This window comes from Sturnira hondurensis, unplaced genomic scaffold (assembly GCF_014824575.4).
Source record: "Sturnira hondurensis isolate 20B ecotype Veracruz unplaced genomic scaffold, ASM1482457v3 Scaffold0002840, whole genome shotgun sequence".
In the NCBI taxonomy this organism is placed as follows: domain Eukaryota; kingdom Metazoa; phylum Chordata; class Mammalia; order Chiroptera; family Phyllostomidae; genus Sturnira; species Sturnira hondurensis.
The window spans coordinates 15,785,392-15,812,210 of NW_028075471.1; the positions used below are offsets into that span (position 1 = coordinate 15,785,392).

The 26,819-nt window shown below is 37.8% G+C and overlaps 1 protein-coding gene across 5 annotated transcripts in view; it reads right to left on the reverse strand.

Annotated features, from left to right (window-relative positions):
• The window catches only part of FRMD4B (FERM domain containing 4B), a 199,286-nt gene that overhangs the window by 82,636 nt on the left and 89,831 nt on the right, over positions 1-26,819 (reverse strand). For all 5 annotated transcript variants that reach the window (XM_037040929.1, XM_037040928.1, XM_037040931.1 and 2 more), the window contains one exon: positions 19,176-19,260. In XM_037040929.1, the coding sequence (XP_036896824.1) occupies positions 19,176-19,260 (85 nt within the window). The remainder of the gene's footprint in view (positions 1-19,175; positions 19,261-26,819) is intronic.

The window sequence follows — 26,819 nt, forward strand, 5'->3', positions numbered from 1 at the left end:
CAAGAAGGAGGATAAAAATAAATGTGATTGCTAGTCTTGCAATAATTCTACTTTTTTAATAGGATTACTAATGCTTGGTTAATTTGCACTTCTACATTTATTTAAGGTACAAAGAGATGAATGCTAATGAGAAAAGAAAAGGGAGCATAATGAAATTGATCAAGGCATTATGGAACCATTTTCTCCTACAACTTGACATGGTCTCCTGCTCAGTCTGGGACAGATGAGGTTCTAATTGCCTCAGTGCCCAGGCCAACATCTCAACTGACTCTTAAAAATGTTTTATTTCATAGACTTAGGTTCTATCTGTGGCCAGCTCTAACCTAGGGTAACACCCAGGAGACTTGCAGTTACACATTTTTGCTTTATTATTTAATGCTATAGTATATATTTAGAACACCATTTTCAAAAGCGTGGTCAGAAGTCCATTAATAAATATTATTTGAAAAAAGAATTTCATATGCAAGTAAGTTTGAAAAATATTGGGTTAAAGATAATTACATATTTATATGTTGAAGAATTTCTTATAGCCTTTAATATATTAAAGCATGTGGTAAGTCTCCAAGAAAGTGCTCTAAAATTTAAAGTTTCCTAAACTCTTTTTGGTATGAAAATAGCTTAGGATCATGAGATAGAGTCTTGAGCTGTAGATTTAAAGTACAGTATTTGTATATGTGTGTGATTACAAAATCCTAATTCTGTTCGAGATTTCTTATATTGCAGAGCTAAGAAAATATCCCAAACTTCTTTTTATATTCTTATAGGAAGGAGTAGCAAGTAGCATCAGGACTTCTGGGTATGCTTAGCATCTATAAGTCCCCAGCATCTTTCATAACTTTATCTTAGAGTGCAACATCAGACATATTGCCTCTAAAATAAGCTCAATACACACCTACATACAAATGTACAAATGAAGGAATCTTTAGGACAGGCCACAGCAAGGTAACAGTACTAAATATTTTACTACAGATAATGCAGAACTCATCAGAAATCTTGGCCCTTAGGAGGAACCCAGAAATTTTTACTGAATGTACATGAAGACAAATACAATTATTTCTGGAACCAAACTGCCTGGTGATTACTCTACTACTAATGAGCCTTTAACCAGGCCATACTATTTACCTTATTCATGCTTCCAATCCCTTATCTGTTAAAGTAATAATAAATAACCGAATGGGTTGCTATGAGGATTAAATGAGTCAGTTAGAACATGAGAAAACCGTGCCTGCACTTTAGTGAGCTCTTGGTGAAGTCGAGCTGCCCTCCTCCCCCACCTCTGTGTGTGATCTCTACCACAAAGCACTTTTGAACTCCATTTACTTCTCCACAGCTTTGCTTTCTTATTATTATAATAGCTTTATGCACTCCAAAAGAGACAAGGTGGCCAATACTATTGTAATTTCCCAAGCATGTCTTCAAATCACTGTTTTAAAAATAGGGGATGGTAAAAAAAATAAGGGGTGGTAAATGTGGATTGACTACTGAAATCACAGATATGGTTAAGGAGGCCTCCAAAAATGATAAGTGGGAACAAATCTACAGTTCTGTTTCATGCATTTAGGCTCCTCCAAGTTGACAACAGGTTGTCCAAGGTGGACCTCAGTCCACACGGTGAGTGCTTGCTTCCATGTTCTTGAGTCAGTTTCGGCATTTCCTCATATCTCCACTTGGCACAGGTACTTGTTTTGCAAAGGCAAGGTGTGCCCCTCTGCATTCTCACCAAGGAAGCCAAACAGGTTCAAGAGACTTCACTCGAATGATAACTCAGACAATAGCTCTCTCCTGGGGAACACTTGACCCATATGGGCAGTTCCTTACTTTCTGTCAGGTTCTGTTCCAACATGAGTGCTAATGCACCTCTGAAATACCCTTTTGAATTGGTTTGTCCCCCAGCCCAGCCTGTGAAAGTCAATTGGCCCCTGATGCCAAGAGACACCTTATTAACAACCATGGGCTATGAGTATCAGCATGTACAACAATGTTTGAAATAAGAGAAAGACTGAGTTTGAACTCATGATGCAGTGGACATGCACCTCTCTCCTACTCCCTCAATGTGCAGTGGGTACACAGTCCTCATCCCTTGAGAGGCAGTAAGTGCGGTGGTTAAACTCATGAACTCTGGCTGGCATTACACTGCCTGGGATGAAGCTTGGTCCCTCCATTCATTAGCTATGTACCTTCTGTGTGTTATGTAACTTCTGTACCTCAGTATTGCCATGTGTAAAGTGGGGGATAATGATAGAACTTATCTAACTTACCTAATAGGGTTGGAATGAGAACTGAATGAATGAATTTATACAGTACATGCCGACCTTCCAAATTATACGTATTCAATACTTGTTAAATGCTATGACCAGTCTGCTGTGTAACAATAGCCCTTGAGTTGTAAGTTACTGAGAATATTTTTATTTCCCCAGAGCAATAACTAAAAGGAAGCTGAGACAAGTGAGAGGCACTTTAAAGGGCCAGAATCTCCTGATGGTATAACTTACCAAGGATACTTTTTCCACCTATGAGCTCTGTGACATTAAGCAAACTACTGAACCTCTCTGTGCCTCAGTTCTGTTTGTAAAAGGGGATCATAAGTTTACTTCTTTGTGGCAATGGTGAGGATCAAATAGAGTAACACTTGACACAGTGTTGGCATATAGTAATGTATAGGAAGACATTCCCTCCCTCCCTCCCCCCTCCCTCCCTCCCCCCTTCCCCCCTCCCTCCCTCCCTCCCTCCCTTCCATCCGTCTCAAAGACGGAATGAATTTTGCACCTTCCCTTGCTCCCTGTTTTATAAGGTGAATGCCATTTTCTTTTCTAACTGCCAATTAAAAAGGAGTAAGAATGAAAAAGTATCTGTCTAGGGTCTTATCTCTGGACCTGGATACATATCTTTCAAAGTGAAATTTAGCATTTTTTACAACATTTTGTACTATTTAACATGCAGAAAAACTCATGATTATTCAAATAAAGTGTTCAAAAGAATCACCTGCGAACCCTGTGGAAAAGGCGGATTTCCTACTCCTCTCTCAGGTCTGACTCTGGTCTAGAGAGAGACAAAGAGTGGCGAGCATTTGCCTGTTGAAAATGAGTGTTTGTTGTAAATCTGATAAAAGTAGTCAAAGGTCACACAATGAGAAATGCTGCCCTAATTTCACTTTGAAAAGGAAAAAATGGCTCAATGAGGTAAAGTACCTTTCCTGAGATCACAAAGCTGGTATGGCTAAGAGGTAGCCCTAGCCCAGAGACCTTTCCCTAGAAATACATATCAGTTCCAAGATCAAAACATAGTATAATTTTAATGTATTTTCTTCTACAGCAAATTATTGCAGGCCATGGTGGACCGAAAAATACAAACACCTACTCATTTAAATTACTTTATAGGGACAGGCACACATTAAACCAGTCTTATCAGAATTACTGCTGAGGTAGGCTTCTGTCTTGTGGTGATCACTTTGTAAGCTACATAGGCATCCAGTTACTGTCTTTTACACCTGAAGCTCAGAGAGTCCCAAAGAAGGTGGACCTAAGGAGGATCACATCAAGGCACATCATAATTACATTACTCAAGATTAAAATGAAGGAGAGAATCCTAGAAGCAGCAAGAGAAAAGGAGAGAGTTACCTACAAAGGAGTTCCCATCAGACTGTTAGCTTATTTCTCAAAAGAGGCCTTACAGGCAAAAAGGGGCTGGGAAGAAGTATTCCAAGCCTACATCTAAGTTTGCTCTATCCAGCAAAGCTTTCATGTAGAATGGAAGGACAGATAAAATGTTTCTCAGATAAGGTCAAATTCAAGGAGTTCATCATCACCAAGCCCTTATTATATGAAGTGTTAAAGGGATATATCTAAGAAAAAGAAGATAAAAAATACATACAGTAAAATGACAGCAAACTCACAATTATTAACCACCACACCTAAAACAAAAACAAAAGCAAACTAAGCAAACAACTAGAACAGGAACAGGAACACAGAAATGGAAACCACATAGAAGCTTATTAACAGAGGAGTAGGAGGAGGAGAGAGGTGGAAAAGGTACAGAGAATAAGTAGCATAGATGGTAGGTAGAAAATAGACAGGGGGAGGGTAAGAACAGTATAGGAAATGTAGAAGCCAAAGAACTTATATGTATGACCCATGGACATGAACTAAAGGAGGGGGGATGTTGTTGAGAGGGGGTGGGTGAGCAGGGCGGAGGGGAGTGAAGGGAGGAAAAAGGGACAACTGTAATAGGATAATCAGTAAAATATATTTTTCAAAAAGGGAAAAAAACCACACATTCTTTCTACTTTTACCAGAGCTTCATAGACTAAAGAAAATGGGGGAAAAAAGAAAGAAGAAAGAAAGTGGTTGGGGTTCATTCCCCAGTCAGGGTGTGTACAGGAGACAACTGATTGATATTCCCCTCTCACATCAGTGTCTCTCTCTGCCTCTCCCTTTGGTTTACTTATCAGTCAATCACTGGAGTTTTAAAGGCAAACCAAATCTCATAAAAGAGACTGTAATAAAGCCTTTGGTGCTGGGGACATTTTAATTTCTCCATAGAATTAGCAAAAAATTATGCACTGAATATTTCTGCTTCTGATTGAGATCAAGAACTGGAGTATCAAGAACTGGATTTACTCTCTCACCTGAAAAAAAAACTAATAAAACAGACAATAAATATGAAACAACAGTTTTCAAAACACTGAACATCAGGCCATGGAGCACAATGAAACTTGAGGTAAACCCCATGGCTGTCCCTACTTATTGCCATCAGGTTTCCAAGTTGTAATGGGGAAACACGGTAGGAGTGAGCAGGGTGGGGTCTCTGAGTTGGGAAGGCAGAGCTGAGGGACTGGGGAGATCAGAATGGATAAACTTTGCCGAACAGAGTGCCAGAGAAAAGAAAGCTACAGAGAGAGAATCCTGAAGCTCTGCAGAGGGTGTCCTTTGAGTACTTATTAGAGTTTTGATCACAGCACAAATGGAAAGAGACTACCCAAGGTCAGAGAAATAACTATCTGAAAGGAGTAAAGGGAAGAGTGCCTGGTTCTCACGTAGGAAGTGGTGCTTGTTCCCACCCGCCAGACTGAAAAAACTCATAATTCATGGGGCACTGAGTACTCAGGAAGGCCTCATTTGGTAATGGGGAATAATTAGTTCTAGAATATGCACTGACTGTTCTAGACCAGCCTACCATATCATAAAATTAAGACCTAAGGAAAAAATTAAACCTCATCCAAATAAATAAAGTGTATCCTAAAACAAATGTCAAGAATATTTATAAGAATATAAAAATATGCAGTACCTCCAGAAGATAAAATTAAACAATGTCCAATATCCAACTAAATATTACCAGGCATGTAAATTGGCAGAAACATGACCCATAAGGACTTGGGGACCGAGACGGAGATGTAGGCAGAAATGCTTCACTTCTTCCAACAACCAAAAGAAGGAAAACAACCGAGTTAAAAACAAAGAACAACCAGAACTGCCAGAAAAACATTTGCATAGAAGTCCAACAACCAAGGAGTTGAAGAAATATTTAACCAGAGAGTAGGAGGGGCGGAGAGGGGTGGGGCAGAGAGGGTTCAGCAAGGAAGCTGGAGGACTAGGTGGGCAACACAGTGGCTGGCAGACCACACAGGCAATCCCACATTTGTGCTCAGACAAGCCTGGGAGAAAGCAGGGGAGTGAGATGGACCAAAAATCCCTGAGTTTCAGCACAGGAACCTAAAGATGCAAAACCACTGGTTGTGGAAAAGATCTGTGGGGATTGTGACAGTGGGAGAAACTCCCAGCCTCACAGGAGAGTACCCTGGAGAGACCCACAGGGCCCTAAAATCAGCACAAACCCTGCTGCCTGCAAATCAGCACCTAAAGAGCACAAACCACTTGTGGGAAGTGAGGAAATAGACAGAAAGTGGGACAAGAGCACAGCAAGCAGCACCATCCCATCTCCGACCCCCTCCCCCACATGCAGTGCCACAATGCAGCAAAGAGGGTTGTCCCACCCTGGCGAATTCCTTTCCACATAACAGGTACACTGAGACAAAGAAATATGGCCCAAATGAAGGAACAGATCAAAGCTCCAAAAATAGAACTAAATGATGAAGAGGTAGACAACCTCTCAGATGCACAGTTCGAAACACTGATAATCCGGAATCTCACAGAACTGGTTGAGCATGGTCACAAAATAGATGAAGAAGTGAAAGCTATGAAAAGTGAAATAAAGGAAAATGCACAGTGAACCAGCAGTGAAGGGTAAAAAAACTAGGACTCCTATCAATGGTTTGCAGCAGAAGGAATGAATAAACATTCAACCAGAGCAGAATGAAAAAAATAAGAATTCAGAAAAGTGAGGAGAGGCTTAGGAACCTCTGAGACAACTTTAAATATTCCAACATCTGAATCATAGGGGTGGCCAGAAGAAGAAGAGGAAGAGCAAGAAATTGAAAACTTATTTGAAAACACAATGAAAGAGGATTTCACCAATCTAGCAAAGGAAATACACTTCCAGGAAATCTAGGAAGCTCAGAGAGTCCCAAAGCAATTGGACCAAGGGAGCACACACCAAGGCACATCATAATTACATTAGCCAAGATAAAAGATAAGGAGAGAATTTTAAAAGCAGCAAGAGAAAAGGAAATAGTTACTTGCAAAGGAGTTCCCATAAGACTGTCAGCTGATTTCTCAAAAGAAAGCTTGCAGGCAAGAAGGGGCTGAAAAGTATTCCAAGTCATGACAGGCAAGGACCTACATCCAAGATTGCTCTATCCAGCAAAATTATAATTTAGAATGGAAAGGCAGATAAAGTGCTTCCCAGATAAGGTAAAGTTAAAGCAGTTAACCACCACCAAGCCCTTATTATATGCAATGTTAATAGAACTTATCTAAGAAATAGAAGGTCAAAAACTATGAACAGAAAAATGACAACAAACCCACAACTATAAACAACTGAACCTCAAAACAAAAACTAAGCAAACTACAACAGGAGCAGAATCACAGAAATGGAGATCAGAAGGAGAGTTATTGATGGGGAGAGAGAGGGGGTTACTGTGAGGGCAAAGGTTCAGGGAATAAGAAACAGAATAGGTATGCACAAAATAGTCAGGAGGAGGTTAAGAATGGTATAGGAAATGGAGAAGCCAAAGAACTTGTATGTACAATCCATGGACATGAACTGTGGGGAGGAGATGCTAGAGAGTGAGGGGGGTGGTGCAGGGAGGGTGGCAAGAAAGGGGAGAAAAAATGGCACAGCTGTAATAATATAATCAATAAAATACACTTAAAAAAAACCTGACCCATAATGAGGGAAAAAAAAATCAATCAATCAAAACCACCCAGAACTGACACAGATATTAGAACAAGTAGATAGGACATTAAGACAATTATTGTAACTGTATCTCACACATTCAAAAGTTAGTCACATGCAAGATGTACAAAAGACCCAAATCAAAGTTCTAAAGATAAAATTCTAGTATATAAGATAAGAAAAATGGCAGATTAGATTAATGAAAAAGATTAATGAAATTGAAGACACAGCTATAGAAACTTTCTAAAATTAAACACAGAAAAAATAATTAAAAGGAAAAGAGCATCACAGAGCTCTGGGCCTGGGATATGTGTAATTGGACATTGTAAAAGATGTGTTGGTGGGGATAGAAAAAACATTTGAACAAAAAATGGCTGTGGTATTTCCAAATTTCACAAAACCACAAANTCAAAACCACCCAGAACTGACACAGATATTAGAACAAGTAGATAGGACATTAAGACAATTATTGTAACTGTATCTCACACATTCAAAAGTTAGTCACATGCAAGATGTACAAAAGACCCAAATCAAAGTTCTAAAGATAAAATTCTAGTATATAAGATAAGAAAATGGCAGATTAGATTAATGAAAAAGATTAATGAAATTGAAGACACAGCTATAGAAACTTTCTAAAATTAAACAGAAAAAATAATTAAAAGGAAAAGAGCATCACAGAGCTCTGGGCCTGGGATATGTGTAATTGGACATTGCAAAAGATGTGTTGGTGGGGATAGAAAAAACATTTGAACAAAAAATGGCTGTGGTATTTCCAAATTTGACAAAACCACAAATCCACAAGTCTAAGATGTTCAATAAACTTCAATCAAAAAAAAAAAAAAGAAAGCTGTATCAAGGCAGCTCACAATCAAATTGCTCAAAGAGAAATTGGTAAAGAGAAAATTTTAAAAGTAGCCAGAGATAATGAAGTGTTTCACAAAAACAATAACAATGTTCTGTATGTGTATAACATTTCTAAAAATAATATGTATGAAACAGAGAGCATAAAGCTTAGTAGGGAGAAATAGAAATATACTATTCTAAAATTCTCATACTACATGGGAAATGTTATAATATCACTTGAAGATAGATTTGGTAAGTTAAAGATGTATGCTATAAACCCTAAAGCAAGCATGGAAATAACAGAGTTATAGGCTAATAATCCAACAAAGAAGGTAAAAAGGAATCATAATATACAAAATACATTTTAAAAAGTCAGAAAGAAGGAATAAAGAACAAATGGGACACCTAGAAAACAAATAGCAAGATGACAGACTCAAATGTAACCATGTCAATAATCACATTAAATGTAAATAGTGTAAATAACCAGTTAAAAGACAGAGATCAGCAAAACTGATTTTAAAAAATCAAGATGCAACTATATGTTGTATACAAGAAAAGCACTTTAAACACAAATACACACAAGTAACTTAAAAGAATAAAAGATTTACCACACTATCACTTTTCAAAGAAGCTTGGACTGGTTATATTAATATCAAACAATGCTGATTTCAGAATAAAAATATTACCAGGATAATAAGAATAATTTTATAATGATAATCAAAAGGACACAGCAATTCTAAATATTTATGTTCAAATAACAGAGCTTCAAAATACATTAAACAGAGCCCTGGCTGGTGTAGCTCAGTGGATTGAGCACAGGCCTGTGAACCACATGATCTTGGTTCGATTCCCAGTCAGGGCACATGCCTGGGTTGCAGGCCAGTTCCCAGGAGGGGACTCACGAGAGGCAACTGTACATTGATATTTCTCTCCTTCTCTCCTTCCCTTCCCCTCTAAAAATAAATAAATTAAATCTTAAAAAAATAAAAAATACATTAAACAGAAATAAATAGAACTACAAAAAGAAATAGAAAAATCCACAATAATAGCTAGAGATTTCAATATTCCCTGTTTGACAGAAGCAATTAGCAAGACATAGTAGACTTGAACATCGTTATCAACTAAGTTGACTTAATTAACATTTGTAGAACATTCCACCCAATATCAACAGAATATACATTCTTTAAAGTGCACATGAACCATTTATCAAGATGAGACACATTCTGGAGCATAAAACAAGTATAGTAACTTTTTAAATTTATCTTTTTAATATTTTTCCATTACCATTTAGTCCCTTATACCCTCTTTCCCCTGCAATCAGCACACTGTTGACCATGTCCATGAGTCCTTTCTCCTTTTTGCTCAGTCCCTCCAACCCCAACATCTAGCTGTCATTTGCTCTCCATCCATTAGTCTGTTTTGTGTGTTAGTTCAGTTTGTTCATCAGATTCCACATATGAGTGAAATCATATGGTATCTGTCTTTCTCTGACTGGCTTATTTCACTTAACATAATATTCTCCAGGTCCATCCATATTATTGCAAAGGATAAAATTTTCTTCTTTTTTACAGCTGAGTAGAATTCTATTGTGTAGATGTCCCATAGTTGTTTTATCTACTCTACTTGATGGACATTTGGGTTGTTTCCATATCTTGGTGATTGTAAATAACACTGCAGTGAACATAAGGGTGTTTATGTTCTTTTGAATTACTGTTTTGGGGTCCTTCAGATATATTTCCAGAGGTGGGATTGCCAGGTCAAAAGACAGATCCATTCTTAATTTTTTGAGGTATCGCCATTCTGCTTTTCATGGTGGCTGCTCCAGTCTGCATTCCCACTAACAGTGCAAAAGTGTCCCCTTTTCTCCACATCCTCTCCAGAACTTGTTTTCTGATTTATTGATGATAGCCATTTTGACAGGTGTGAGATGATAACTCATTGTGGTTTTAATTTGCATTTATCTGTTGATTAGTGACATTGAGCATCTTTTTTTGTTTATTGGCCATCTGTATGTCCTCTTTGGAGAAGTGTCTGTTCAGGTCCTTTGCCCATTTTTTAACTGGGTTGTTTTTTTTGGTGTTGAGTTTTATAAGTACTTTATAAATTTTGGATGTTAACCCTTTATCAGATATATTGGTGAATATGCTCTGCCATCCAGTGGGTTGTCTTTTTACTTTGTTGATGATTTCCTTTGCTATGCAAAAACTTTGTAGTTCGATGAAGTTCCATTTGTTTCTTTTCTTTTGTTTCCCTTGCCTGCGGAGATACATCTGTTAAAAAAATAGCTATGCGCTATATCTAGGATTTTGCTGCCTATGTTTTTTTCTAGGATTTTAATCGTTTGGGGCCTAACATTTAAGTATTTGTTTCACTTTGAATTTATTCTTGTGTGTGGTATAAGAAGATGGTATAGTTTCATTTTTCTGCATGTATCTGTCCAATTTTCCCAACACCATTTGTTGAATAAACTAACTTTAGCCCACTTTATGTGCTTGCTACCTCTGTCAAATATTGACTATAAAGGTGTGGGCTTATTTCTGGGCTCTCTATTCTGTTCCACTGATCTATGTGTCTGCTTTGATGTCACTATGAGACTGTTTTGATTACAAGGGCCTTATAGTACAGTTTAATATTAGGTAGTGTGATTCCTCCAACTTTGTTCTTCTTTCTCAGGATTGCTTTTACTATGTAGGGCCTTTTGTGATTCCATATAAATTTTTGAAGTATTTGTTCTAGTTCTGTGAAATATGTTTTTGGAATCTTGATAGGAATTGTGTTAATCTATGGATTGCTTTGGGTAATATGGACATTTTAATAATGTTAACTTTTCCTATCCTTGAACATGGTATGTGCTTCCACTTATTTGTATCTTCTTCAATTTCTTTCTTCGGTGTCTTATAATTTTCTGAGTACAGGTCTTTTACATCCTTGGTTAGGTTTATTCCTAAGTATTTTATTCTTTTTGAAGCAATTTTGAATGGGACTGTTTTCTTAATTTCCCTTTCTGTTAGTTTGGTATTGGCATATAAAATGCAACTTATTTCTGAATCTGAATTTTGTATCCTGTTACTTTTCAGAATTCATTTATCAGTTCTAGAAGTTTCTTGGTGAAATCTTTGGGCTTCTCTATGTACAGTATCATGTCATCTGCAAATAAAGAAACTTTTACTACTTCCTTTCCAATTTGGATGCCTTTTACTTCTTCTTGTCTGATTTTTGTGGTTAGGAATTCCAGTACTACGCTGAATAAGAGAAGTACAAGTGGACATCCTTGTCTTGTTTCTGATCTTAAGGGGAACACTTGTTGTTTTTGCCATTTATCTTTCATTTTATTTATGTAGTGAGTCATATTTATTGATTTGAGAACATTGTACCATCTTTGCATTCCAAGAATAAGTCTCAGTTGATCATTGTGTATGATTTTTTTGATGCATTGCTGTATTTGGTTTGCTAGGATTTTGTTGAGGATTTTAATATTTATCTTCATCAGTGATATTGGCCTATAATTTTCTTTCTTTGTAGTGCCTTTATCTGATTTTGGAATTAGGATAATGCTGGACTCATAAAATGAATTTGGGAGCCTTTCCTCCTCTTGAATTTTCTGAAATAGAGAAGGAGAGGTATTAGTTGTTCTTGGAATGTTTGTTAAATTCACCTGTGAAGCCACGCGGTCCAGGGCTTTTGTTTGTTGGGAAGCAGACAATAAACAAAGGTATGTTGTCTCAGTTTCAATAGGTATTATCTGTCTATTCAGATTCTGATCTTCCTGATTTATTTTTGGAAGATTGTATATTTCTAGGAATTTGTCCATTTTATCCCAGTTGTCCAGATTGTTGGCACATAATTGTTCATATTTTCTTTAAATCGTTTGTATTTCTTTGGTGTCAGTTGTTATTTCTCTTCTTTAATTTCTGATTTTATTTATTTGGGTCCTTCCTCTCTCTCTCTTTTTGATGAGTCTGGTTAAAAGTTTGTTAATCTTGATTATCTTTTCAAAGAACCAGCTCTTGGATTCACTGATCTTTTATATCTTTTTTAAGACTCTATTTCATTTATTTCTGCTCTGATCTTACTTATTTCCCTTCTTCTACTCACTTTGGGCTTTGTTTGTTGTTCCTTTTCAAATTCCTTTAAGTGTGAAGTTAAATTGTTTATTTGAGCTTTTTTTTTTAGATTGGCTTGTAATACTATGAATTTCCCTCTTAGAATTGCTTTCCCTCTGTCCCGCAGATTTTGGTTTGTTGTGTCTTCATTTTCACTTGTTTCAAGGTATCATTTGATTTCTTCCTTGACCTCATTGTTGACCCATGCATTGTTTAATAGTACATTATTTAGCTTCCATGTCTTTTCATGTTTTTCAGTGTTCTTCTTGCAATTGAGTTTTAGTTTCATAGCATTGTGGTCAGAGAAAATGTTTGATATGATTTCAATCTTATTAAATTTATTGAGACTTGTTTTATGTCCTAAGTTATGGTCTATTCTAGAAAACATTCCATGTGCACTGAAAAAGTCTGTATATTCTGCTGCTTTGGGGTGAAATGCTCTGAAGATATCAATTACCATATTTTTAGGACTATAAGATGCACTGGACCTTAAGATGCACCTACATTTTAGAGGTGGAAAATAGGGAAAGAAATTTGAAGCAAAAAATGTGGTAAAATATTTAATAACATAAATAACATAATATTTCACCAGTGTAAATGTAAACTACATTTACTAGCCAGGTAAGCTACATTCAGACTATAAGATGCACCCCCATTTCCCTCCCAAATATAAGGGGAAGAAAGTGCATCTTATGGTATGAAAAAAATGGTAAATCCATTTGATTTCATGTATCATTTAAGGCTGCTGTCTCTTTATTGATTTTCTGCCTGGAATATCTATCCACTGAAGTCAGTGGGGTGTTTAAATTCCCAACTATGACTGTATGTCTATCAATCTGTCCTTTTATTTATGTCTATTAAGATTTGCTTTACATATTTAGGTGCTCTTATATTGGGTGCAAAAATGTTTACTAGGGTAATACCCTTTTGTTGGATTGTTCCCTTTATCGTTATGTAGTATCCTTCTTTGTCTGTTACTATAGCCTTGGTTTTAAAGTCTATTTTGTCAGATATAAGTACTTCTACCCCAGCTTTTTTTCTTTTCCATTTGCATGAAATATGTTTTTCCTACCCTTTCCTTTTAGTCTTTGTGTGTATTTTGATTTGAGATGAGTTTCTTGGAGGCAGCATCAATACGAGTCTTGTTTTCTTATTCATTTAGCTATCCTTTGTCTTTTTAAAAAAGATTTTATTTATTTATCTTTAGAGGGGAAGGGAAGGAGAGAGGGAGAGAAATATCAGTGTATGGTTACCTCTTGTGCATCCCCTGCTGGGAACTGAACTGCAACCCAGGCAGGTACCCTGACTGGAAATTGAACGGCAATCCTTTAGTTCAAAGGCCTGTGCTCAATCCACTGAGCTACACAGCCAGGGCTACCCTTTGTCTTTTGGTTGGAGCATTTAAGCCATTTACATGTAAGGTGATTATTGATAGATATGTATGCAGTGACATTTTAGATTGTTTTTCTCTCTTTTTTTCCTTTTTCTCCCTTTTCCTTTCTTCTCCTTCACTTTCTTCTTCTTCCAAGCCCTTTAACATTTGATGAAGGACTGGTTTGGTGCTAACAAACTCCTTTAGCTTTTTCTTGTTTGTAAGCTCTTTATTTCTCCTTTGATTTTAAATGATAGCCTTGCTGGGTAAAGTAACTGTGGTTGTAAGTTCCTGCTTTTCATCATCTTGAATATTTCATGCCACTGTCTTCTGGCTTGAAATGTTTCTGATCAGTATTCAGATGACAGGCTATTGGTACTTCCTTGTAGGTAACTAGCTGCTTTTCTCTTGCCGTTGTCAGGATTCTCTCCTTATCTTTCAGCCTTGTCATTTTATTTTATTTATTTTGTAAAGATTTTATTTATTTATTTTTAGATAGAAGGAAAAGGGAGGAGAAGAGAGAGAGAGAGAGAAACATTAATGCATGGTCGCATCCCATGCACCTCCTACTGGGAACCCAGCCCACAGCTCTGGCATGTACCCTGACCAGGAATTGAACCAGTGACCCACTGGTTCCTAGGCTGGTGCTCAGTCCACTGAGCCAGGTCACAGCCTTGTAATTTTAATTATGATGTGTCTTGTTGTAGGCTTCTTTGTTCCAACTTGTTTAGGACTCTCTGAGCTTCCTGGACTTATGTGACTTTTTCCTTCACCAGATTAGGGAAGTTTTGGGTTATCATTTCTTTAAATAGGTTCTTGATCTGTTGCTCACTCTCTTCTCCTTCTGGTATCTTCATGATGCAGATGCTCTGCTTCCTGTTGTCCAAAATGTTTCTTAAGCTCTCCTCATCTTTTAAAATTCTTTTTTTCTGTTTTCTACTTTGCCTGTGTGTTTTTTCTACTTTGTCTCCCAAATGACTGATTTGATCCTCTGCTTCTTTGAACCTATTGTTTACTTCTTCTGGTGTATTATTTATCTCAGAGATTGCATTCTTTATTTCTGATTGATCATTTTTCATAGCTTCTATGACTTTTTTCATGCTGTTGAGTACCCTTATAATCATTACTCTAAATGTTTTATTTGATAAATTGTTTACCTACACTTCATTTAGCTCTTCTGGAAAATTCTCTTCGTTTTTTTTATTTGAGGTCTGCTTCCTTTTCTTCTTTTTTTGGTTGATTTCTCTATTTTCCCCATTAGAATGCTAAACTAATCAGCCATTAAACTGAGCAGTTGTTAATCTAATCAATCTATAATCAGAAGTCAGGTTTAAGTGCCACAGAGTGGGGCAGAGTAATTCTTGCAAGTAGGGGATTGCCTCCCCTCAGGCTGATGCCTTTTGGAGAAGCATGTTCTGCCTTAGAGAGATGGCCCTGGCAGTTTAGGGGATGACTTACCACATGGATCCTGGGGCCTGTTCCCTCAGATCTCTCCCTAGAGCCACCAACCCCAGACTCTCCTCAAGCATCTCTAATCCAGTCTGCCCTTCCTTTGCTGGCACCCAGGGTACTGACTGCAAACAAAATTTTGTGCTTTGCCCTTTAAGAGGCTCTCTGTGTCTCCATCCACCTCTTCCTGGCCAACAGAACCCTTGTTGCTTTTCATAGCTGGATGTTATCAGGGTTCCTTTCTGGCTCTGTTGCTATAGGCTGGAGAGCCCAGATTGGGGTTTAGACCCTACACTTCTCAGGGGTAGTCTCCCTGTCACTGAAATATTCCTCCTCCTGTCGGAGCTCAGCCAGCCCTGCTGCATCTCTTCTGCATTCCCTGCCAGTCACATTGTGGTGAAGTGTTTTCTTCTGTCTCTCCATGGTTATAAGGCTTCTCTCCGGCTAGTGTTCAGTTGGCTATTCAGGATGATTTCTCTACAATTTACTTGTGATTCCAGATTGGTCCTGGAAGGAAGTTAGTGTAGCTTCCACTTACTTCTTTGCTATTTTGGATCTCTCAATAATTTTAAAAGGATTTAATTTGTACAAAGTATGTTCTTTGACCACAATAAGATTAAGTTAGAAATAAAAAATAAAGAGCTCTAAAAATTTCCAGATATTTGGAAACCAAACTTCACCCTTCTAAATAACAATGGACCAGTGAAGATATACCAAAAAGAATTTGAATATATTTTGAAATGCATGAAAATGAATATACAATGCAAAATTTATGGGGTGCTATGAAACCAATACTTAGGGAGAAATACTATAGTACTAAATGCCTATATTGAGCAAGAAACATTTTAAATTAGTAATCTTAACTTCTATCTTAAAAAACTAGATAGGAAGAATAAATTAAACCCAAAGGAAGGAGAAGAAAGGAAATAATAAAGATAAAAGATAAAAAAATAAAGATCATAGCAGAAATCAATGAAATAGAAAAACATAAAACAAAAAAAAAATAATTTAAACCCAAACCTGGTTCTTTGAAAAGATCTAAACTGACAAAATTTTAGCCAGACTGATTGTAAAATAAGAGTGAGGACAGCAATTATTAATATTAGATTGAGAGAGGTAACATCTCCATGTTAGGAGGGTAATGTCAGAAGGGTAATAATGAAATACTATGAACAATTATGACTATAAATTTGACAGCTAATAAAAAAGTGTTCAGATAAGAATGGAAGAAGTAAAACTATCTTTATTAGAAGATGACATGATCATCTATAAAGAAAATTTGATGGAATCTAAAAAAAACTATCAGCAGTAATAAATAAGTTTAGCAAGATTTCAGGATTCAAGATCAATTACAAAAATTAGTTGTATTTCTATATATTAGTAATGAACATACAGAAATTGAAATGAAAAAATAGCATTTAAAATCATGTCAAGTAATATGGAAGACTTAAGGGCAAATCTCACAAAAAGACCTATACACTGAAAAGTATCAAAAACTGCTCAGAGAAATTCAAGGTGATATAAATAAATGGAGACATATACCTTGTTCATTAGTCTGGTGACTCAATATTTTGAGCTGTCAATTCTTTCCACACTGATTTATAGATTCAGAAATCCTAATAAAATTCTTAGCCTATTTTTTTGTAGAATTGACAAGCTGATTCTAAGATTCCTATGGAGAAAGTTAGAATAAATATAACAACTTTGAGAAACAACAAAGTTGAAATTTATTTGTATTTTAAGACACATTATAAAGCTTCAGTAATGAAAACGAGATGTTATTGGCTTAAATGTTGAGAAATACATCAGTGGAATGGAATAGACAGTCTGGAAATAAACACATACATATGTGGACAACTGATTTTTGAAAAAGGTTAAAGGCTATGCAATGGGGAAGTGATAATCTTTTCAATAAATGGTGCTGGAACAATAATATATGCTCATGCAAATAAAAAAATAAAGCTTCAACTCATATTTTGTGACATAGATAAAAATTAACTTAAAATGGATCACAGACCTAAATGTAAAACTGAAAACTAAGAACTTCTAGAAGAAAATAGAGAAAAAAAATCCTTTTGGCCTTCTGTTGGGAAAAGTTTACTGAGATACAATATCAAAAGCACAATCTATGTAAAAGAGTATTTGTAAAACAGGCTTCATCAAAATGAAAGCCTTCTGGTCTTTGAAAGACATTAAGAGAGTGAAAAGTAAATCACAGACAGGGAGAAAATATTTGCAATCCATATAACAAATGAAGTACTTGTATCCAGAATACGTATACTCGGAGAACTCAATAGAAGGAAACAAACAACGCAAAGAAACTGGGCAAAAGATTAAACCTAGAGAAGATATGATGGTAAATTAGCATGAGAAATGTTCAATATCATATGTCATAGGGAAATGCAAATTAAAACCACACTGTAATACCACTGCATACCTATTAGAATGGCTAAATGAAAAAGACTAACAATGCCAGGTATGTAAATGGATGTGAAAAAGCTAAGACTCTCCTACACTGCTGGAGGGAACTTAAAATAGCACACCACTTTGGAAAACAGTTTGGCATTACCCTAAACAGTTGAACATGTATCTACCATAAAAAGTAGCCATTCCACTCCTAGGTAATTACCCTTGAGAAAAGAAAGTATATATTCTTACAAAGATTTGTACATAAATGTTCATAGTAGATTTATTTGTAATAGTCTTCAAACTAGTACAATCCAAATGTCATTAACAGGTGAATGGATCACTTCACCATGTATAAGTGTATCAGATCATCACATTATACCCCTTAAAATTACACAATGTTATATGTCAATCATATATCTGCAAAGCTGAAGAAAAAGGAAAAATACAGGTGAATGGGTAAACTATTTAAGGTACAGCTATACAGTGGACTACTACTCAACAATCAAAAGGAATGGACTACTGATACATGCAACAACTATGGATGAATCTCAAAATGATTTTGAAAGAAGACAAAACAATTATCTACCATATAGATGCATTTATACAAAGCTCTAGAAAATGTAAACTAATCTACTGTGAAAAAAAGCAAATCCTGTAGTGGGTGGATATATGCTCTATCTTGATTGTGTTAATCATTTCCTGGTTATTATGTATGTCAACACTTTAAAGATTATATAATTAAATGTGTAAAGTCAATTATATCTCAATACACTTAAAAAAACAAAAACAAAACTCTACTCTTGCTGAGCCTCGCACCAATTGAAGCTGTGTGTGTTCTGTGGGCCATCTCTAACATTTTGGGAGCATAGGAGATAAGCACAAATGTGGGTGCCCTAACCCACAGCCTTTCTCCCTTGTCTCTCCAAGCCAGACACCACCCAGGTGCCCTGGGCACCCTCAGATTTAGGGCAATACATGTATATGAGCACAAGAGGTTCCCTGCAGCCCTGGAAACAGGCATGGGGTCTGAGGTCCTAAGCATTGAGACCATACCCTGAAAGGCAGCACTGGAGGTGTTTAAAGCAATGCTAGTCTGCAAGAAGATAAGACAGGAACTGAGCATGTTAAAAATATAGCAATGTAACATGGCTGCAACATCCAAGCATGGGGTCATTTTTCTAGCAATAGTTGTTTATTGAATTTTACAAAAGCAGTCTGTCTTTGATGAATTGGATACATATATAACAATTTAATACATATAAAAAACAATTTTAAAAAAGATCCTTCACTGCAGGTAAGCTGCTTTCAAGCACCCGAATCTGAGAAGAGGCCCCTAAACTATCCTTGGTTTGAATTGTGCTGAATGTGGGGCACACCCTGTTAAAAAGATTTCTGGTATGACTTTTGGGAGGTTGCAATCACAATCCATTTGATGTACCTTTCTGCCTTTCTGGGTTTTTCTATGTGGAGTATTAGTGATTGAAAGTAGTAGTGATTGTGTGAACATGATTCCTTGACAGATAGCTGTCCTCCTCACTCAGAATTTGAGAAGAGCTGCCATTTGGGGGGGTGAGGCTGGGGTAGGAAAATCAACATAAAAGATTATGGCTTTTTTTTCATTTGAACACAAAAACACCGGCAGCACCATTTTCCCCCACACCTTCAGTCTGTCTGGACTCTTCCCTGAAGATAACAAACAGGCACCTTACCTTGTACACACAGGACTTTGCATTCAGGAAAAACAGCTCCACAGTGGTTTTGTCCTTTAAAAATGATATGCTCTCAATGTAAAATCTGAAAAATAGTAACACAAATTTGTTTCTTCAGATATTTTTCCTTCTCTTGGCATGACTTCATTTTCTTTATTTAATTTCTCCCAGAGCAATGAGAAAATTTTGAGAAACCAGTGGATGTTGTGCATTTTGTCCCCTTTGTAAAGAAATCTGCAACATGTATGTATATAGGTGAATGTTTGCATATATGCAGATAATCTCTTAGGTTTTTGTGTGTTGGAAGGTGAGTTAAAGTGAATCTGTAGGGGCATCCAACAGCAAACCCCACTCTCCCTGTGGGGTCCATTCCTTGACACTTGTTCTGGGAGCTTACATCACTTCAGACAGCTTCAAAACAGGCCCAAGTGAGCTTTGACGGCTGAAAGCAGAAGTCAGCTGACTAAGCACTATGTAATTGAACCTTGAGGCTGGCAGGCAGTGTAGTGATTTTCAGACATGTTTGGTATGAGGGCCCTACACCTACTGTCTACCTACCCTCTTCCAGCAGGAGAGTTTCAGTAATAGCCTCCTCCTTCCCAGTCATCCTTCCAAGCTTTGGGCTTTTCCAGGCCTGGAAGCCAAATTCTCAGTAGTACTTAACCTTGGTCTTCTCTCATGCAAATCAGAGCACTGGGCGGGGAGGGCACTTTCCCCATCCCCTTTCTGGGCTTTTGTTTGGTCAGTCCCTTTGGCCAAAAGATTGCAGGTCTCTTAGGAGAGCTGAAGAGAGGAGAGTGGAATCCTTCCCAATATCTGTTTTCATAATCCCCATATGATGAAGCTGGAGCCTCTGGGGTGAGGGAGTGGGCCAGCAGAGGCTCCATTTTTCTCAAGAGTTGGAACCCAGTTTGAATATAACACCCCAAGACAATTTACAGCTTGGGTCCTGAAAGAGAATTTACTTTCAAATGGTTGAGAGTCAGGATAAAGCTAGCCTGACTGTGGCTCGGGTGTGCTTGTTATTAGCTCTGCAAAATCGTGCCAGGCTTTGGGCATTTGCTTGCCCCCACCAGTCTTCAACAATGACAAAACATTTAAGTAATAAATAAATTGAAAAGGGCCATGGAAGATTTTATCACTGAGATGGTAAAATTATTTGAAGAATTTCACCTCTAATGTTGAATCATCAAGGGAAATTCCAGAAAGAGAATAAGTCCATTATATTTTTACACACAAGGGTTTGTCTCACTTATAAGTGAGATTAATGAAGATTGATGAGTGTTAGGTTTGTAAGAGGAAAAAGTTAAGGATTAAGGTATGGAGGTCAAGGAGGGTGGGGGGAAATAGGCTTTGGAATCAGAAAAATCTAGAACATAGAGCCTTTGTGTCTTTTCTAAAATGGGTTTTATGACTGCATTTCACAGGGCTTGGGGAAGAATTAAATGAGATAATATATGTAAACACTTTATACATTTTAACAACACCTTTTCAAACAAACTATTTAACAAGTCTTTGACAAAAATTTATTTTCTGGAATTTAACACTTCAGGTTTGAGTCTAAGATCCTTAGTATACAGAAGGGGATAATGATGCTTACTTAGGAGGGTAATTTAAATGAGATACACATAAAATGCCCAGTATACTGCTTGTCAGACAAAAGGGATTCAAGAAATTCTAACAGCCCTGGCTCGTGTAGCTCAGTGGATTGAGCACGGGCCTGCGAACCACACAATCATGGTTTGATTCCCAGTCAGGGCACATGCCTGGGTTGCAGGCCAGTCCCCAGCAGGGGACTCATGAGAAGCAACCATACATTGATATTTCTCTCCTTTCCTTCCCCTCTAAAGATAAGTAAATAAAATATTAAAAAAAGAAATTCTAACAGCAAAATTTGCAATATGTTAAAACAGTTTAAAGGGCATGATAGGGTTTGCACTATATCTGAAAGCTAGGATAGAACAGGATTCTGCAAGATAAAAAGAAATCCAGATGGGGAAAGTGCTGTAAGTAAAGAATGTCTCTTTTGGGTGATAAACATTCATAATTTGGCTTTCACCAAGGCAGAACTCTTTATAATCTGGGTATTCTCCAGTCAGTTTAGTTTCTCCTGCCCTGGCCACTCGCTGGACAGACCAAGGCTCATCATCTGACTGAGTCGCCTGACTCAGGAGCAGCCTTTTCAGGATGAGGGGGGTGGGTTGTAGCAGGATGGATGAAGGAAGGCCTTGCCAGAAGAGCCTCCTCAGTGAGACAAGGACTGGACACAGCAATCATGCATAATCTCTCAGAGAAACAGGTCAAGAGGGAAACTGGAGGTAGAGAGGCTCTGCGCAGCAGCCATGAGGCGGGGAAGGAACAGATAAAAGTCAAGGGCAGGACCTGATGGAGCAGAATGGAGAGCAGCAAGTCACTGCAATTGTGGACACAAAGCAGGGGACCTGGAATGACCTGTCACTCAGTTTCTTGCAGCTTGAAGGACCTTCTGATGCAAATAGGTGGTGTGGTTTCCTGCTTTCTTTTTTTTTTTTTTGAGTTCTTAATAAATCTTTAATCATTTAACAGGTTTTTTCTTCTTAAATATATTTTATTGATTATACTATTATAGTTGTCCCATTTTCCCCCGTTCACTACCCTCCCCTCTGCTCGCCCCCTCCCACCAACATTCCCCACCTTCGGTTCATGTCCATGGGTCATACATATAAATTCTTTGGCATCTACATTTTCTATACTATTCTTACCCTCCCCCTGTCTATTTTCTACCTACCATCTATGCTACTTATTCTCTGTACCTTTTCCACCTCTCTCTCCCCCTCCTACTCCCCTGTTAATAAGCCTCCATGTGATCTCCATTTCTGTGTTTCTGCTCCTATTCTAGTTGTTTGCTTAGTTTGCTTTTTTGTTTTAGGTGTGGTTGTTAATAATTGTGAGTTTGCTGTCATTTTACTGTACATATTTGTATCTTCTTTTTCTTAAATAAATCCCTTTAACATTTCACATAATAAGGGCTTGGTGATGATGAACTCCTTGAACTTGACATTATCTGAGAAACACTTTGTCTGCCCTCCCATTCTAAATGAAAGATTTGCTGAATAGAGCAAACTTAGATGTAGGTCCTTGCATTTCATGATTTGGAATACTTCTTTCCAGCCCCTTTTTGCCAGTAAGGTCTCTTTTAAGAAATCAGCTGACAGTCTTATGGGAACTCTTTTGTAGGTAACTCTCTCTTTTTCTTTTGCTGCTTTTAGGATTCTCTCCTCTTTCATCTCGGGTAATGTAATTATGATGTGCCTTTGTGTGTGCTTCCTTGGGTCCACCTTCTTTGGGACTCTCTGAGCTTCCTGGACTTCCTGGAAGTCTATTTCCTTTGCCAGATTGGGGAATTTCTCTTTTATTACTTGTCCAAATAAGTTTTACACTTGTTGTTCTTCCTCTTCCCCTTCTGGTATGCTTATAATTTGGATGTTGGAATGTTTAAAGATATCCTGGAGGTTCCTAACCCTCTCCTCATTTTTTTTGAATTCTTCTTTCTTCATTCTTTTTTGACCGGACGTTTTTTCTTCCTTCTGGTTCACACCGTTGATTAGAGTCCCAGTTTCCTTTCCATCACTATTGATTCCCTGTACTTTTTCCTTGACTTCACTTATTGTAGCCTTCATTTTTCATCTAACTGGCGAACAAACCCGACCAATTTTGCGAGCATCCTGATTGCCAGTGTTTTGAACCATGCATCTGATAGGTTGGCTACCTCTTTGTCACTTAATAGTATTTTTTTGGATCTTTGATCTGTTCTTTCATTTGGGCCAATTTTTTTTATCTTGATGCACCTGTTATGTAGTAAGGGGTGGAGCCGTAGGTGCTCACCTGGGCAGCACAACCTACATTGCTACATTGTGTCGCTGTTTGTGGGGAAGGGGTCTGAGAGGGAACGATGGCAGTTGCGTGGCTCTTTGCTGGCTTTAAGTCACTTCCCCCGCTTCCAGTAAATCGGGCCCTTCTGGTGCTGATTCCTGAGTGGGTGGATTTGTGTATGTTCTAGGACCCTGTGGGTCTCTCTAATGAACTGTCCTGTGAGGAGTTTTTCCCGCTGGCTCAACCCCCACAGGTGTTTTCAATCAGAGATTTGAGGCTTTATTTCCCCACACTGGGGCCCTGAGTTGCACAGTCCATTACACTCCCATTGTTTCTCCTGGTTTACCTGCACATGAATGTGGGACTGCCCAGTCCACAATCCTCCCTCTCGGTTCTTCCATCTGCTGCCTTGCCATGTGTCCTCTCTGCCCAGCTGCCTGTTTCCTCCCCTCCTACCAGTCTGGATGAATGTGTCTTCTTTAACTCCTTGGTTGTTGGACTTCCATATAGTTCAGTTTTCTGTCAGTTCTGGTTGTTTTTTGTTTTTAAATTGTGTTGTCCTTCTTTTGGTTGTGCAAGGAGGCACACTGTGTCTACCTATGCATCCATCTTGGCTGGAAGTCTCTTTCATGGCTTTTGCATCATTACTCTAAGAAATTGAGCAGGTTCAGCAGCAGCATCTCTGCTAATGTTTCCTGAGCTCTCTGATGGCCTGGCCATGCCTAATGCTTTCCATGTGTTTTGCTTAATTCTCACAACAACCCCAGAGACAAATATCTACCATTATCCCCACTTCACAGATGCAGAAACTGAGTTTTAGAGCTGTATCTGCATAGGAGGGCAAGGTCTCAATTTGAATCCCTGGGACTCCATACACAATGCTAAGTGAATCTCCTTCTGACCACCTCTTCTCATTTAACCAGCATTTGTGTGGGAAGCTAAGCCCTAGGTAGATGGGTGCAGCTCAAACACAGTAAAATCAAACACAAAACAAGATCACTGCAATGTTCCTCAGGTTAACACATACAAGTATGTTTGCTCTCCAGTGCTGCAAAAACAGAACGAGAACCAGTGGGGAAAAAATAAGGTGATAGGTTAGCAATTCGCATATAAAACACCTTTTTAAAAGTTGAAGGAGTAGTCTCAGAAGGAAGTGATCTTCTTGTCCTATGAAAATCTCAGGTCAGATTGACAGAATGCATGATCTGGCTTTTTTGTCAAAATTGGGTAGCTCTTTTTGCCTTTCACTTTTGATTATTTCTATATATATCTAGCAGAGAAGGAGTGTATTAAAAGCATAACCTCAAAGAATTTTCACACTAACAAAGTTCATAATAATTCCTTAATATTTAAAATTTAGTCATTCATTTTTTTCTTTATCTCCAAAACTTTTTAAAAAATTTGTGTTTGTGGTCTACAGCAGGAGTCACATAGGCAGAAAGCTGTGAGGGTCACTGGCTAATGTGAAAGACTAGAGCACATTCCTTCTGCTCAGCTCGAGCTCAGTCTCCAAGGCATGAGCATGTGACTGAGCCAGATGAGTCAGATTCGTTCACCCTGGAATATCAATATAATTAGAATGACCTGAAGATTAAAGATGGTTGGAGCCTATTGTTCTGCCATTAATGCCTTGATGAAATCCTCCTTTGGTTTCTGCTCTCTAGATCCCTGCCTGGATTCATACATTTTCTGAGGCCATGTAAGTTCAGTTTCCCTTCAATTCTGTTAGCCACAATGGGTTACTGTTTCTGGCAACCAAAGGATTCCAATGAACAGTGGCCTTCTCCTGTGCTAAGGGACAACACAGCTCTGTATGCATCATTTCCCTTGATGTTCAGTACAAACAAATGCTGTAGATAGCAAATTATAAACCTATTTTACAAATGAGAAAATTGACATTTAGAGCACTTTCCCAAAATCATATAGGTGGGAAGTAGTGGAGCCATGATTAGAACTAAAGCCTATCAAACTTCAAAGTTCATACTCCAAGCCAAAATGACATAATGCTTTCCTGCAATAACAAGTACAATGAAATATAACATGTACACAATGAAGTGAGGCCCAAGGGAGGGATACGATGAACTCAGCTTAGGACTCAAGAGGGATAAGACTGCCAAACTGAAATCTATAGGACTAAGGATAAGTGTCCTCTGGGACAATTGAGCTGAGTCTTAAACAATGCAACTGTTTAAGACTCAATGTAATTATGAGTTCACCAGGTAAAGAGGGGAAGGAGGGCCTGCCAGGGAAAGGGCATATTAGCCAGAGCAACCATCTTGCTAGTCTTCAAGAGCTTAAGAAACCATATGCAGGGAAACAGGTGGCTGAGTACCAAGTCACTGGTGGCTTATTCAACTCTGAACAGACATCTTTTTACTAGAAACTGGGTTCACCTTGTTCCTGAAGCCCAGGCTCCTGACTATACTTTAATTCTAGTAAACAGGTCTCTATCCTATTTCCTACCACTTTCTGGGGACTCACCCTACTGCTTTCTACCTGTCTGCCTTAGTATCCGATTACCTGCTCACTGAATTCATGACCCCATCTCTCCCTCAAGGGGACCACTTTAATGATTTTATCTTTATAGAGCGTATGAGAAGTATGGATGATCATCCGAGAGAATGACTCCCAGGCACACCTATCAACATGTGCCATAAACTGAAAACCAAATCTAGGACTTCTGGATCAAATGAAAGGGACTACCCCAGACTCATAAAATAAATCTTTTGTTTCAGCCCTTTTTGGTGGAAGGATACTATTTCCCTTCTGACTACTTACTGTGAGCAATTTCACTAATATTTTGTGAAGATAAAGCCTATGGTTAAATATTCAGCCTCAAAATGAACCTAGGCTTTTTGAGTAGTAATGTGTTTTGGAGACAAATCTCATACAGAGTAACAAATACAATTTCTTGAGAAGAGAATCTGTTTGGGGAGGTTTTGTCTCTACTTTTCACACTCCTCCCATTAGCATTTTGCCCCTTTCTCGATGGGACAGGTGTTTACCTAAGCACTCTTCAGCAGTAATAGAACATCACAACTGACATGGCAGAGATGGCTTGGAGGGGAGGCATACCTGTTAGCCGGATGACAACACATGTGTGTCACAGAGCAGGACACCCAATTGTTTGTATGGGCTATCATTAGCTGATATCATTACTTGTAGGTGGCCACCATTTTTATCTTGCAGCATTTGCTTATTATGGTCAAAGTCAACACAATGGATTTGGAGAGATACTATAGGGTTGGCCAAAAAGTTTGTTAAGGTTTTTTTTTGTACAATAGCTCTAGTAGTGCTTAGTTGTCTTTAAATTCACTTGAAACAATTTTGTTAGATTGTATTATGACAGTTGACATATCAGCGTGCATTTAAACAAAATATCAAAACTGGTGAATTTTTGTGCAGCTATTTTAATGTTGAAGAGGGGAGAAAATACATAATTTTCAGTGTGTTATGCTTAATTATTTCAAGAGAAGTAAAAATAAAACTGAAATGCAAAGAAATAATTTGTGCAGTATATGGAGAAGGTGCTGTGATTGAGCAAATGTATCAAAGTGATTTGTGAAGTTTCTTGATACCATTGACATTTTGGACAAATAATTCTTTGCTGTGGGGCCCTCTTATGCATTGGAAGATATTTAGCAGGGCCCCTGGTCTCTACCCTCTAGAAGCCAATAGAAGGAGATAGCTGACATACTCAAAATGTCCAAATCAACAAAGTTATTGGTGAAAATGAAAAACATATCTTTGATTTTACAGAAGAAAACTAAAGAGACTTTTTTGACTATCCAA